The sequence below is a fragment of the Brachycentrus maculatus genome, unplaced genomic scaffold (assembly GCF_059751285.1).
Source record: "Brachycentrus maculatus isolate JH-2025_06_01 unplaced genomic scaffold, ASM5975128v1 h1tg000173l, whole genome shotgun sequence".
In the NCBI taxonomy this organism is placed as follows: Eukaryota; Metazoa; Arthropoda; class Insecta; order Trichoptera; family Brachycentridae; genus Brachycentrus; species Brachycentrus maculatus.
In genome coordinates, this window is record NW_028280926.1 from 1460618 (window position 1) to 1473039 (window position 12422).

At 34.5% G+C, this 12422-nt stretch overlaps 1 protein-coding gene across 1 annotated transcript in view; it reads right to left on the reverse strand.

Moving 5' to 3' along the window:
- The window catches only part of Ino80 (chromatin-remodeling ATPase INO80), a 124227-nt gene that overhangs the window by 32815 nt on the left and 78990 nt on the right, over positions 1–12422 (reverse strand). Inside the window, exon 21 of the mRNA XM_088262156.1 lies at positions 5171–5329. Coding sequence (XP_088118282.1) covers positions 5171–5329 — 159 coding nt within the window. The remainder of the gene's footprint in view (positions 1–5170; positions 5330–12422) is intronic.

Genomic DNA, 12422 nt, shown 5'->3' on the forward strand with positions numbered 1-12422 from the left:
GAATGCCCCGGCCAAAGGTGACACCGGGCGGGAAGGTAGGATGGCGTTTGATCTCCCGGTGTTTAGGATTCACATCTCGGATTCGGGGACAATGCGTCGGCGGGGAACACTAGAAGCGTTAGTGTACAGAAAGACAATACGCGTTTTAAAGTATGCTTATTGCAGTCAGGTGCAAAGTGTGAACGAGATACGATCTCACGGTATGCACGCGCGTACTGAACTTCCGTATATATATATATATTTTTTAACATCTCAACATAGATGAAGAAGAATATGAAAGTCAGGGCTTACGACAGTCATAGGCTAGTTTAAGTGATCACTTTACACACGTGTAACATTCACCAATTCTACCCACGATTGACAACTACACTACTCAAATTCTTGTAACGTCTGTATATAATATATACGAAATTGAACTACATATATTATACGTAGTTCAATTTCGAATCATAGTGCTTGAATCACTAGAATTTTACTAGAGACATCTATTGGTGAGATGAAAGAAGCTTTTTATTGGGCAGAAACTCTTACATTTGTGTGTGAGGTCCGAATTCTGGATTATAATTACATACATGAGAAAATATCCTTTTCATTTAATTATTTTAGCTGATAATTTGACCAGTAAATATATTTAACATTTTGAGGGTGTCGAAATACTTGCTCTAGATTACCTCCAAATTTTAATGTAGTCTTCAACTTAATAAGCTTTATAGCCTATGCCTACTTGTGAGCGGATTTATTCTTATTGTTAAAAGTTACTATAATTTCATGTAATTCATGACATTAAAACACTCGCATTAAAATAAATATAAGTGATTTTACATTTTAATGTTACCCTGGACTAGTAATTGAAGCGCACGGCTGATCACCTTTCATTTATGCATTTATCTATTAAGATAACACTGCTTAAATGATGCGGTTCCTTATGTACTATTGGAAGCGTATAAGTGATTAGAAGAAAGTCTAAAAAGAAAAAGAAAAAATCTAAAATTAATAAATCAGTGAATCGACCATCAAAATTGTGATCCAATGACTTAATCAATGACCCACGTCTAATAACCGATATGCCCACGCTTCAACGAAACCACTATTTTCTTTGTTTTTGCCGACCCATGGATCGAATTAACGCCAAATCTAATCGCCGGCTCCGGGTCATAAAACGTCTTCCCGAATTGTCTGGTCGGCAAAAATCAAAAAATATATTTTCATAATGCACATTTTGAGATACAAATTTTTAAGTGTCTCAAAACACTTATTCACGAATCTGTATTATTTCCGCTTAGGAATTATTTTTTACATTTTTGACATCTCAACATTGTATTCTTCTTCATCATAGTAATTTATTCAAACCCTTATCCGCACCCCAAAGGTGCATAGGGCACTGCATCATATAAACGCAGTGTTATCTTGATCGTTAACACATGAAGGAAAGGTGATCAGCCCTCCGCTTCCGGTACCAGTCCAAGGTAATATTGTATAAATATAAGCGTGAAAAAATCACCTTTATTTATTTGAACCCCCTGGGAATCGAACCCGGGACCTCCAGTACGGTAGCCGAGCGTGCTGACCATTACACTACACCATTGACCAGACTTCCATATTCTTCTTAATTTATCTTGGGATGTCATACAAGTGTACACACTTTTAGAAGTTGAAATTAATATTGTTACTCTCGTTATCATTAATCAAATGAAATTAAAATTTACCAAATACTTGTCCAAATACTTGTTTACAAAATCTGGATTGTCTCCAATTACAGGAGTAATTTTCATAATATTATTTGACATCTCATCAAAAGAGCTTCTTTTCATCTCACCAATAGATGTCTCTAGTGAAGTTCTAGTGATTCAAGAACAATGTTTCAAAATTGGTTCATATATATAGAATTTTCTTCTTAGAAGTTTCTTCTTAATAAAAGCTTTCCTTATCCCACCTTAGATGGCTATTGTGAAGTCGCGCATACTGTGTTACGAGTTTGATCAATATATCTAGAAGTTTCAAGAATTTGAGTAGTGTGGTTGTCAATAATGGGTAGAATTGGTACCTAAAAATTGGTGCATAAAACAGCCTATGACGGTCGTCAGCCCCGTAAATGCCCAGACTTCCATATTCTTCTTCATCTTTGATGAGGTGTCAAAAAAAATTAATAATCATATGAAATTAAAATTGTCAATCCGACAGGAGAACAGAAACTCAGCGGGGACATGACAGTCAAACGAATTCTCACGGTGCTCGAATCTAGGTCGACGTCTCTGATGGGACGTAGTCCCTTCCATCTTTGGCCCGACCGCCTAGAGAATTTTCGCTTCTTTCGCAAGAGGAGCAAAGGGCAAAATGAAACCTACAGAGGGCGAGTCGGAGGTCATGAATGCTAGTCGTACTTTATGCTAATTGTCACTGCGGCGGAAACCCAATCCCGAACGAGAGAGGTAAGACAAAATAGGCAAAGACAAAAGCAACAAACGATTAAAAGTAATCACCAACTGAGTGCAACATAAAAAGCAGCATTTTTTTAAACTCTTACGACTCTGTAGGCTAGACATTTTGGCCCGTATGATTCTAGTCCGCCTCCTTAGTGTAATGGTCAGCACGCCCGGCTACCGTACTGGAGGTCCCGGGTTCGATTCCCAGGGGGGGTCAAATAAATATAAGTGATTTTTTCACTACATTTATTCAACATTACCTCGGACTGGTACCGGAAGCGGAGGGCTGATCACCTTTCCTTCATGTGTTAACGATCAAGATAACACTGCGTTTATATGATGCAGTGCCCTATGCACCATTGGGGTGCGGGTAAGGGTTTAAAAATGATTCTAGTAGGCAGCTCCGTGGGCCACAATGTCTGGCCCGGCGCAGGTATGAGTTTAATCATTGATTTCTCTATCACCCAAGTATATTCTGCCAAAAAATATTTGAGATAAATGCGGTTAGTCATCGCAACATTTTAAATTAACCTACATTTCTTCAATAAAACTTTCCATTACTTATGTAGATATAATCTAGGAAAAATAGATTATTATTTTGGGTGATAGAATATTTGTCATATCCTAATATTTTTTGGGACAGTCAGTCCTTATCCTTCATTTATGACGGTTCTCCAAGGATACTCCACTTTTTGTGACCATATTTTTTGGTTTTGTGGAGCTATTATATTTCAAAATTTTGTGATATTAGTGTTAGTAGTTAAAATTACAGAAATTGCATTTTATGTGTTTTTAATAAATATTTTATAGTTAATCCGCCATGGAAAACGATGAAAGTTACACTTTCAAGTTCAGTTATAAAAACGAATGGTCATGCGAATTGCCAGACAGGGTGTCCCAAAATTAGGGAACCAAAATATTTATTTTAATAATAGAAAAACGTTACTTTTTTTATCAAAAGAGCTGATCAGTTATGAGAAAAAATGGTCAGAGTGGAAAAGGTTACTATAACGATAGCTTCGTTCGGGATTAGGAGAATATTATACGCACAGGTAATCATAGATGACACGCGACTACGCCAGGTGTCCGTGACTGCTAAAGTAAATGAGATAGATAGAATAAAAATAAATAAAAATAAAAATGTGCAAAGACAATAACGATCCTAGAACATGCGTTTAAACGGTTAAATTTGATGAAATCGAACTACAACCTTAAATACCTTAATTACGCCTGCTCCCATTCGTATAAAAGCGAAAGCGGAAAACCTCAGAGATAAAACAAAAGAGGATAAAAGTAAAGTCCCGTTTGAATTGTGCTAGTCTGGAAGTTGGCCATCCACAATGACGAGGAGCTCAACAAGCTGCCCTCCAGCGTGACGACCATCGCTCAGGAAGGCGTCCTGCCCAACACCTTGGCCATTCTCCAGCCCACGGGATCAAGAGGAAGGCGTTTTAACTTGTCGGCTCATCTTTTCCCCGCTCCAGACTCGACGGCCGAGACCGATTGACGACGCATTTTTTTATTTTTTATTTTTTGTATATCAGTATCATCATCATCCTATTATTATTATTACTATTCATGTCTTTATAAGCGCCCTTGAGGTATTATTTTACGAAAATGGCGCTATACAAATTATCCAAATTATTATTATTATTATTATAGGCTTAATGGATTAATCCGAGTTGATGCACTAATGAGGAACATTATCGAACACTGGCCGAGAGATCTATAGAAAGGGGCAACATTCCGTTTCGTATTCAAGATGCGGAAATTGAATAAAACAAACTTTATCTGGGGCAATGACCTGATCCGTTAAAATATAACTATTATTATGAAGAATAAACGTTCTTTTGTTGCTGTATTTATTATTTCAATAGACAGATTCCAATCCCTAATATTCATTGCTGATTGTTATTTTACCTGATAATCCAACGGTCAATTTCTGTTGAGTAAAAAGTTCAGCCAATATCTCGTATTCTTGAAGCGCGTTCAACGACTGATTTCTTAACGATTTGAATTTTCAACGACTGAATTTTAACACAGTGAAATTCTTTCAAACGCATCCAATTAATGTCTATCTATAGTCGGATGATAACAACAGCTGTAAAGCTGTCATTTTGCATGTATTATGTGTTAATTGTCGACGTTCAATACATTGAGCGAATAAAATTGTATTTTTTATTAAATATTAAAGAAGTGTGATTATTTACTTGTATTTATTAAAATAATTACACTACTTTCACCAAATAAATAACTAATCATCAGAGAGAATCACCACTCTGTCTTTGCAAACAATCTTTACCTCTTTTGCATTCATGGATCTCTTCACAAATACTAGACGATTATTCCTACTCATGACCTGAGCACACTTGGTCATGTTTTTCTTGGTCTTCCTCTGCTCTTATTTCCAACTACATCCGACTCGCAAATTACTGTTTTTTCCTCACTCATTTATTTCACATGCCTAAAACAATCTCAACATACCTTTCTCACTTTTATCGATAATGCTCTTCTCAATCTTGCATTCTTTCCTTATATGAACGTTCGAACAACTATCATACATCGTTTTTTGGCACATTCGTTTAAGACATCTTATTTCGACTCCATTCAGTCTACTGTCCAAGCTTCACTTCCATATATTGGGGTTGGTACCAAGAACTCAAGGAATTATTCAGCAATATTTGTTACTATTGGTAAAATCTATGTTAAAGGATAGATAAGAGAGAAAGTGTTTGAATGAAGGTTACCTCGCTTTTCTCCCTCGCTCTCTGCATGATCCTCTCCTCGATGGTACCTTTGCAGATAAGCCGGTAGACGGTGACTTGTTTGGTCTGCCCGAGTCTGTGCGCGCGGTCCATGGCTTGCTGATCCACGGTAGGATTCCAATCAGAGTCGTAGAATATCACCTGAGGACAAAAGAAAAACATATTTAAAAAAATTATATAGCATTTACTATGTCTCTTCTTCTTTTTGGTGAAGTCATTGTGGCCTGTTTTTAAGAGGGATTAGCCTCCTGCGATGTCGATCCATCTCTTTGGTGGTCCGGAAGTCCTCTACCCTGGGGTTGGCCGTACAGTTCAATGTGGGGGCGTCTGGATGGTTCCATTCCTCACATTTACATGTACTATCTAATTAGTCATTTTCACTTGGATCGTAAGTGAATTTTCTTTAGAATTTTTATTTTTACTTATTAGGAGACGCCTATCTGTTATAAATCTTTTTTATTTAATATGCTTCGTCTGTGTACGCTTAATAAATCTTAATATATCGCTCTTAGGGGGCTTTAAATGAAGTATTTAGTGCAAACGAATAAGATTAAAACGTAAACGAAATCAAATTATTGTCCGTTCTTCAAAACAATTTGGAGTTAGAAAATAACGCGAGAAACGTTGTTCAAATTGGAGGGATGAAAACTTTATAGTAAACATTTTATATCCCTTATTCCGATTTTTTCCAATCGAATAGGTACAAATTCACACAAATATGTAATTATAAAATAATTATGTTTCAAAATAACCGAGTTATTCAAACGACGTTTGATTGTTGACATATTAATCTGAAATCTAGAAATAAAAGGAATACGGAGAAGCTAAATCATTAATAAATTCAAGATGGTAGGATCAAAAAGGTTTGAGAATTAATAGTAAAATGCCAGGAATAATTAACATGAAAGATAAGTATTAAAATGGCGTGCTAAGCGAATCAGTACGAATCACTGTGTCTTGAATCAGTAACATTAAGGTATAATTATTCAATAAAAGAAATATCAATTAATTTTCCTTCCAAAACGTCTTAAGTCACGCAGGCCTGAGAAATTGGATTCTTATTTTTATGGATGACGGATACTGCTGAAAGTAATGCTAGCAGCTAGTATATGAGGCTAGCATACTTTATTTGTACGAGGAATCACGGTGAAAATATAACTACAAATGTATGTATTGAGTCGTTAATAAAAGAAAATGAAAAACGGTTAATGATTTTAGCAGTAGATATTGCATAAGTTTATTCTTCTTCTTCTTTCCATGTTCGCTCCCTAGGTGGAGCATATGGCCAACACGAGTCGTCTCCAAGTCACTCTGTCACGCGCCATCTCCTTGGCTTCCTCCCAGGTCAGTCCGGCGTCTCGAAGTTCCGCTGAGTATAGTCGGTGAATGGTCGTCAGCGGCCTTCCGGGGCGCCGGAATCCTCGGGGTTGGAAGAAGAGACATTCAATTCAATTCAATTCAATTCAATTTATTCAATAATTAATATATACATTACAAACAAACATTTAAGGCGTATATATTAAAAAAACAAATTAAAAATTACACAAGAAGACTCTTGTTAAATGTGTAGAAGAATCTCGCTTCGGAAAACTCCTTCGGACACATGGAACAGATCAATATCCAATGTGATATTGTTCAACATAGCGGTAGCTCTTCCTACAGGCATAACCATCGGCAGGTTGGTCCTGTGTATAGGAATCTGAAACAATCTATGCCGACGCTGTCTTAGGTAATTATCGGGAACATACAGACCAATGCTCTGGATAATTTCAGGATTATCGATCATACCGCGCAACAATCGATAAAAATGCGTAATCAAATACGCATTCCTTCTAGTCTCTAAACTATTGTAGCCAAGCATACCCTGGAGAAACTGGGTCGGGTAGAGCCAAGGATAATAGCCGTACTCTCTCATGTAGAGATACCTCAAAAACTTCTTTTGGACTTTCTCTACCATAAGAGAGTACTTAAGCTCGTGTGGCCCCCAGATCATCGAGCCACTCTCGAGTCTACTCGACATGAGGGGTTGATGCCCTCAGGTGGCATTCTAAGGACATGTCCCAACCATGTCCACCTTCTTCAAGTTTATAGACCATACTAAATACCATATGTAAGAAAAATACTAATAAAACATAGTTGAAAGGAAATTATTTTCGTTTATAAAGCATTTGTTTGTCCGCCTCCGTAGTGTAATGGTCAGTACGCTCGGCTACCATTCTGGAGGTCCCGGGTTCGATTCCCAGGGGGGGTCAAATTATAAATATAAGTGATTTTTGCACTGTAATATTTATTCAATATTACCCTGGACTGGTACCTGAAGCGGAGGGCTGATCACCTTTCCTTCACGTGTAAACGATCGAGATAACACTGCGTTTATATGAAGCAGTGCCCTATGCACCATTGGGGTGCGGATAAGGGTTTTATTATTATTATTATAAAGCATTCGAGAGAATCACACAAATATTTATTCTCTACATGTGAATTTCTTAAGGAAAATCAGTTTTTATATAATAATAATCCCCTGACATGATGATGCTCAATGATCATCAGTGACGTTTTATTGACAGTAAATTCACGTGAAATGAACACATCCTCTTCTTTCTTCTTCTGACTAATAAGTACAACATTAGGTGAGTTTAGAGCAGGTTTATTAGGAATGCACTTCTACTTAAGTATTTTGAGTTTAAAAAAATAATGTAGAATTAGTGTATTTTATTTATTGTATCGGCATTTAATTTGTGGTAAGACTTCTTAAAGTGATTAAGGAAACACTTGTTTTTATACCACTTGAGTTTATTATTGACTACTAGTTTCGGAAGCTAAACTTCGATCGTCATTGTTATTATTTATACCTGACGATGGAAGTTTAGCTTCCGAAACTAGTAGTCATTAATAAAGTCAAGTGGTATAAAAAGAAAGTGTGTCCTTAATCATTTTAGAATAAGTGTTATCGGTTAAATACTAAATTATTGTAAAATACCACCATTTCTTAAAATCCATTGTGACAAGTTGCATTGCGCTTCAACAAAATAATACGGAATGCATCTAAACACGTATAATAATAGAATTTAGATATAGTATTATGTACCAAGTAAAATTTTGATTCAAAATAGACTGCACAAAGTGACTGCCGAATCAATTAATGAAATTAATGTAAAATATTTGCATTCATACTACAATCGAAAAATGTGACCTCAAAATAATATAAAAGTACAGTTATTTTTCATATGAATTGTTCGCGAAGACAAAAAAGTCGTTACGTACAATACTAAAGTCGTGGTCTATGAATAGCATTTTAACGGCATCGAGTCAATGGTCACATTCTTTCAATTTACCAGCCACAAGAGGATAATAATAGGTTATTTCAAAATTAACTCCCAATAGGTGTTAATAGCGAAGAGGGTAAAAAAATCAACCCCGATTTTTAAATGCGCGCCCATTTTTTCACCGGATAAAAAACGTTTGCGATGAATGATTTATGGCGTGGGATGCATTGATAGAAAGGAAAGAAGTATTGTATTGTATATTTGAGTAGTCCAATTGCAAATCACGTTACGTTAAAAAAGCAATTATATGAGAAAACCAATGAAAATGTTTATCCTTATAGTTAAGATATAAAGGCGCATTCCTTTGCGTATAACATAAGTCTAGGATCATATCAAATTCATTTTGGTTAAGTTGCATTTTAAAATTAAACATAGACAGTTTTGCATGAAGTACTTTAAACATAGATAGTTTAGCAACTGCAATACAATATAACTGTATTCAATCAACATGAGCAATTTTGAAATAGTTTCATATTTTAACTTCTATCCTATCTACTCTTAAGAAATTACAATTTTAATCCATTATTATAGTCTTAATTCCATTTCTTCATACATTATGTCTCTTCACTATCAGTTTCTTCTATAGTATTTTCATTTTGTTCTTCTTGAAAAAATAATCACTTAGAGGCATTAATTTTCAAGTGCCAAGATCCAGGTAACATAAGTACGTTTTTGACGATCGATTTCCAAGATTTGTGCGATTTTGCGAGAGTCATTACGCAACTTAGCAAGTTTACAGTAACTTTGAGATTTTTGAGAGTGAAAAGTCGATCGGCATAACGAGTTTCGCAACAGTATTGATTTTTCTATTCCATTTTATTCCTCATTTAACGAATTTCAGCCGATTATGTTAGACATAGACGTAATTCTTTTAAACATTTATTTGTCAACTTTATACACAAATATAAATAGATATATATACTGTATGCATTCATTTAAAAATTAACAAACAAAATTAACTTCTTTTGCAAGCCGCCTTGTGTATCTTGGAGTGAAGTTCATTTTACATACGTTTTTTTTACTGTTTTTATCAATTTTAACTTAATATACACATAAAAAGAAAGAAATAAAATTAAAAGTAAAGAGTATTTTACAATTTTTATAGAATTAATTTTTGATCATTTACCCATTCCTTTATTTTGCCTTCTTCTACCGATTACCGCCATTACCTTAAACACTAATTATTTTAACATAACGTGGTTTGCAAGTGGACTACTCATTTCACGTGTGAATATGTATGTACGTCCGCTCGCCAAATTAATATTGAGCGAAGGCTAATAGTCATAAACCTGGTAAATGAGCGAATTAATTGCCAGGTGATCCTACTAAACGTGATTTATGGGCAAATATCATGTCACGGACATTAGGGCAATACACAATTTATGGGCCTAATTCATCTTGTCGTGTTGACGCAATAATATCATTAAGCATTTATCCATTCATATCTGAGGGGGAGTATAATAGAGAGTAAACTGACGAAATAAAAATTATGTATACCAATTTTTTATTATTATTCATAATAGAAAAAAATATTTGATTTAATCCTCACTCTCGTGATGAGAACACATTAGCTTTTTTCAAATGAAATTTCAATCAAATTTACTACCCAGTTAAAGAAACGAATTAGAATCACCATATATAAATAACATACGCAATATGAAATAACGATATATTATTTTGATTTAATAATTTGATTCACTTGCCTTTATTTTAATCTTATCTTGAAGACAGTTCACCATTTTCAGTCTAAATGGGACCTCGTTACATTTTTAAATGAATATAAAATATTTTTAATGAAATCATACACAATAAAGTTTTTCATTGGAGAAAATGCAAGTTTGGGCATTTACAGGACTTTTTTTGCCTAACGTCCTAGTGACTCTGAAATCTAGCTACGGCTTATGCGACACCGTTTATCATTACCCTACTCAGGCTTCAACTTTTTAAGTTTTATAGCCTATGCCTATTCATGATTGGATTTACTCTGTATGTTTAAAGTTACTATAATTTCATGTAATTCATAAGTAAAAATTCTAGGCAAAAACACTTGTTACAGGGCTTAAGACGTATTATTCGATGGTTTAAGTCATGGGTCGGCAACCTGCGGCCCGCGGGCCGCATGCGGCCCGCGAGACATCTTGGTGCGGCCCGCGAGATTCTCGCCGCAACGCACGATGACGGACGATATTATACACAATCGAGTGAAAGGAAGCGAGAAAGGGAGCGAAGGGAATCTCATTGATTTTATTAAATACAATAAATGTCGTTAAAATATACACTTAGCGTTTTATTTTTAAAACTAAAATATTTGTACATAAATTTTGTATGTATACCTACTGCAAATGCGGCCCGCACTGATCCCCATGAAAAATATTTGGCCCTTTTACAACAAAAGGTTGCCGACCCATGGTTTAAGTGATCACTTTTTATACTGCATAATATGATTTTTTAAACTTTTTATTTGACAAGAACGTTTTACACTTCACGTGCAAGTTTTTTTAGTGCTGTCATCTGCTGAAATTTCATACGAAGTAATTAGAGCTGAAACATCTGAGGATTATTTTGCGTTCTAGAAGATGCTTAAAATGGCGAGAATTCCATATTCCCTTCTGAAAAACTTCCTTGTCTATGTTAAAATATCAATGAAAAATAGTGGTGATAATATCTTGGGAGGGTAAAAATATTTATCAATATTTATTTACCTTACTTTGGCTGAATGTTATTTTTTTGTAACAGTGTAAAAGATCTCGTGGTTCTGTGAGTGATTTCCCATGATACAATGATACGTTTTAATTTACCGTTTTAAAAGTATTTTTTTTATAAATCGTTTTCTAAAACAACGAATTGACGTCCCAAAGATGGCGACCAGCGACCTACTTTAATTATTTTTAATGAGTTATAAATTATTAAAAAAACTCAAAGCAAACATTTAATATTTTGTTTGCAAATAATTATGAAAGAATTCGGTTGTTAAAGTAAAGTTTACTAAGAACATAAATAAATAATGAAATGAGCACACATTTAACAATCCAGCGCTATACAAATTAATTTAAATATGGGTTACGTTGATTTGCAGGTAAATAAAAAGACAATTAAATTGAATTTATAATCATTAGCGCATATTTACACAGAATATACGCGTGGGCACTCTAAAAAATGATAGCCAATAATTATTTTACTTTTTATATAACAAAATCGATATTCCCAGCGTTAAATTAACATTTTACCATTTATTATAGACAAATTTATGCCTTCCTTGAAATATATTTAAGCGTTTTTCTTGTGTCCCAAATTACTGAATATTATATAAATATTATAAAAAAAAATTTTTTTTAAATGTCGAAATTCAATCACAGCGACGCGCCCTTGAAGTAGTATTTTACGAAATGCTATGTAAATTATCAAAAATTATTATAACTTTTGTTTTCGACTGTATTATAAAATGGTATTAACACAAAATGAAAGACTTAATAAAATAAAAAAATAAAAAAAAATGACATGTCAACATTGAAAAAGAATATGTAAATCTGGGTATTTACGGGCCTTGTGACCTGTCATGGGATGGTTAAGTGATCACTTTACACACGTGAAACATGGTGAATGTTGTAAAATGGTGAATGTAGCACGTGTGTAAAGTGATCACATAACCAGTAGGCTATGACAGGCCATAAACCCTGTAAATACCCAGACTCGTAAGTGGAGAAAACCTAGGATTTTGAAGAAGTATTTGGACACACTCAAAATTTAGTCATAATTAAATGTTTAAATAAAAAACAGCTCAAGGTAATGATGATTCAAAAGAAAAAAATGCACCATGCTTCTTCTGAACCTTATCTATTGGCACCTAATGTCTCCCAAACATTGTCGAAACAGTTCGGAAAAATAGTAAATAACTTATCAAAAATAAA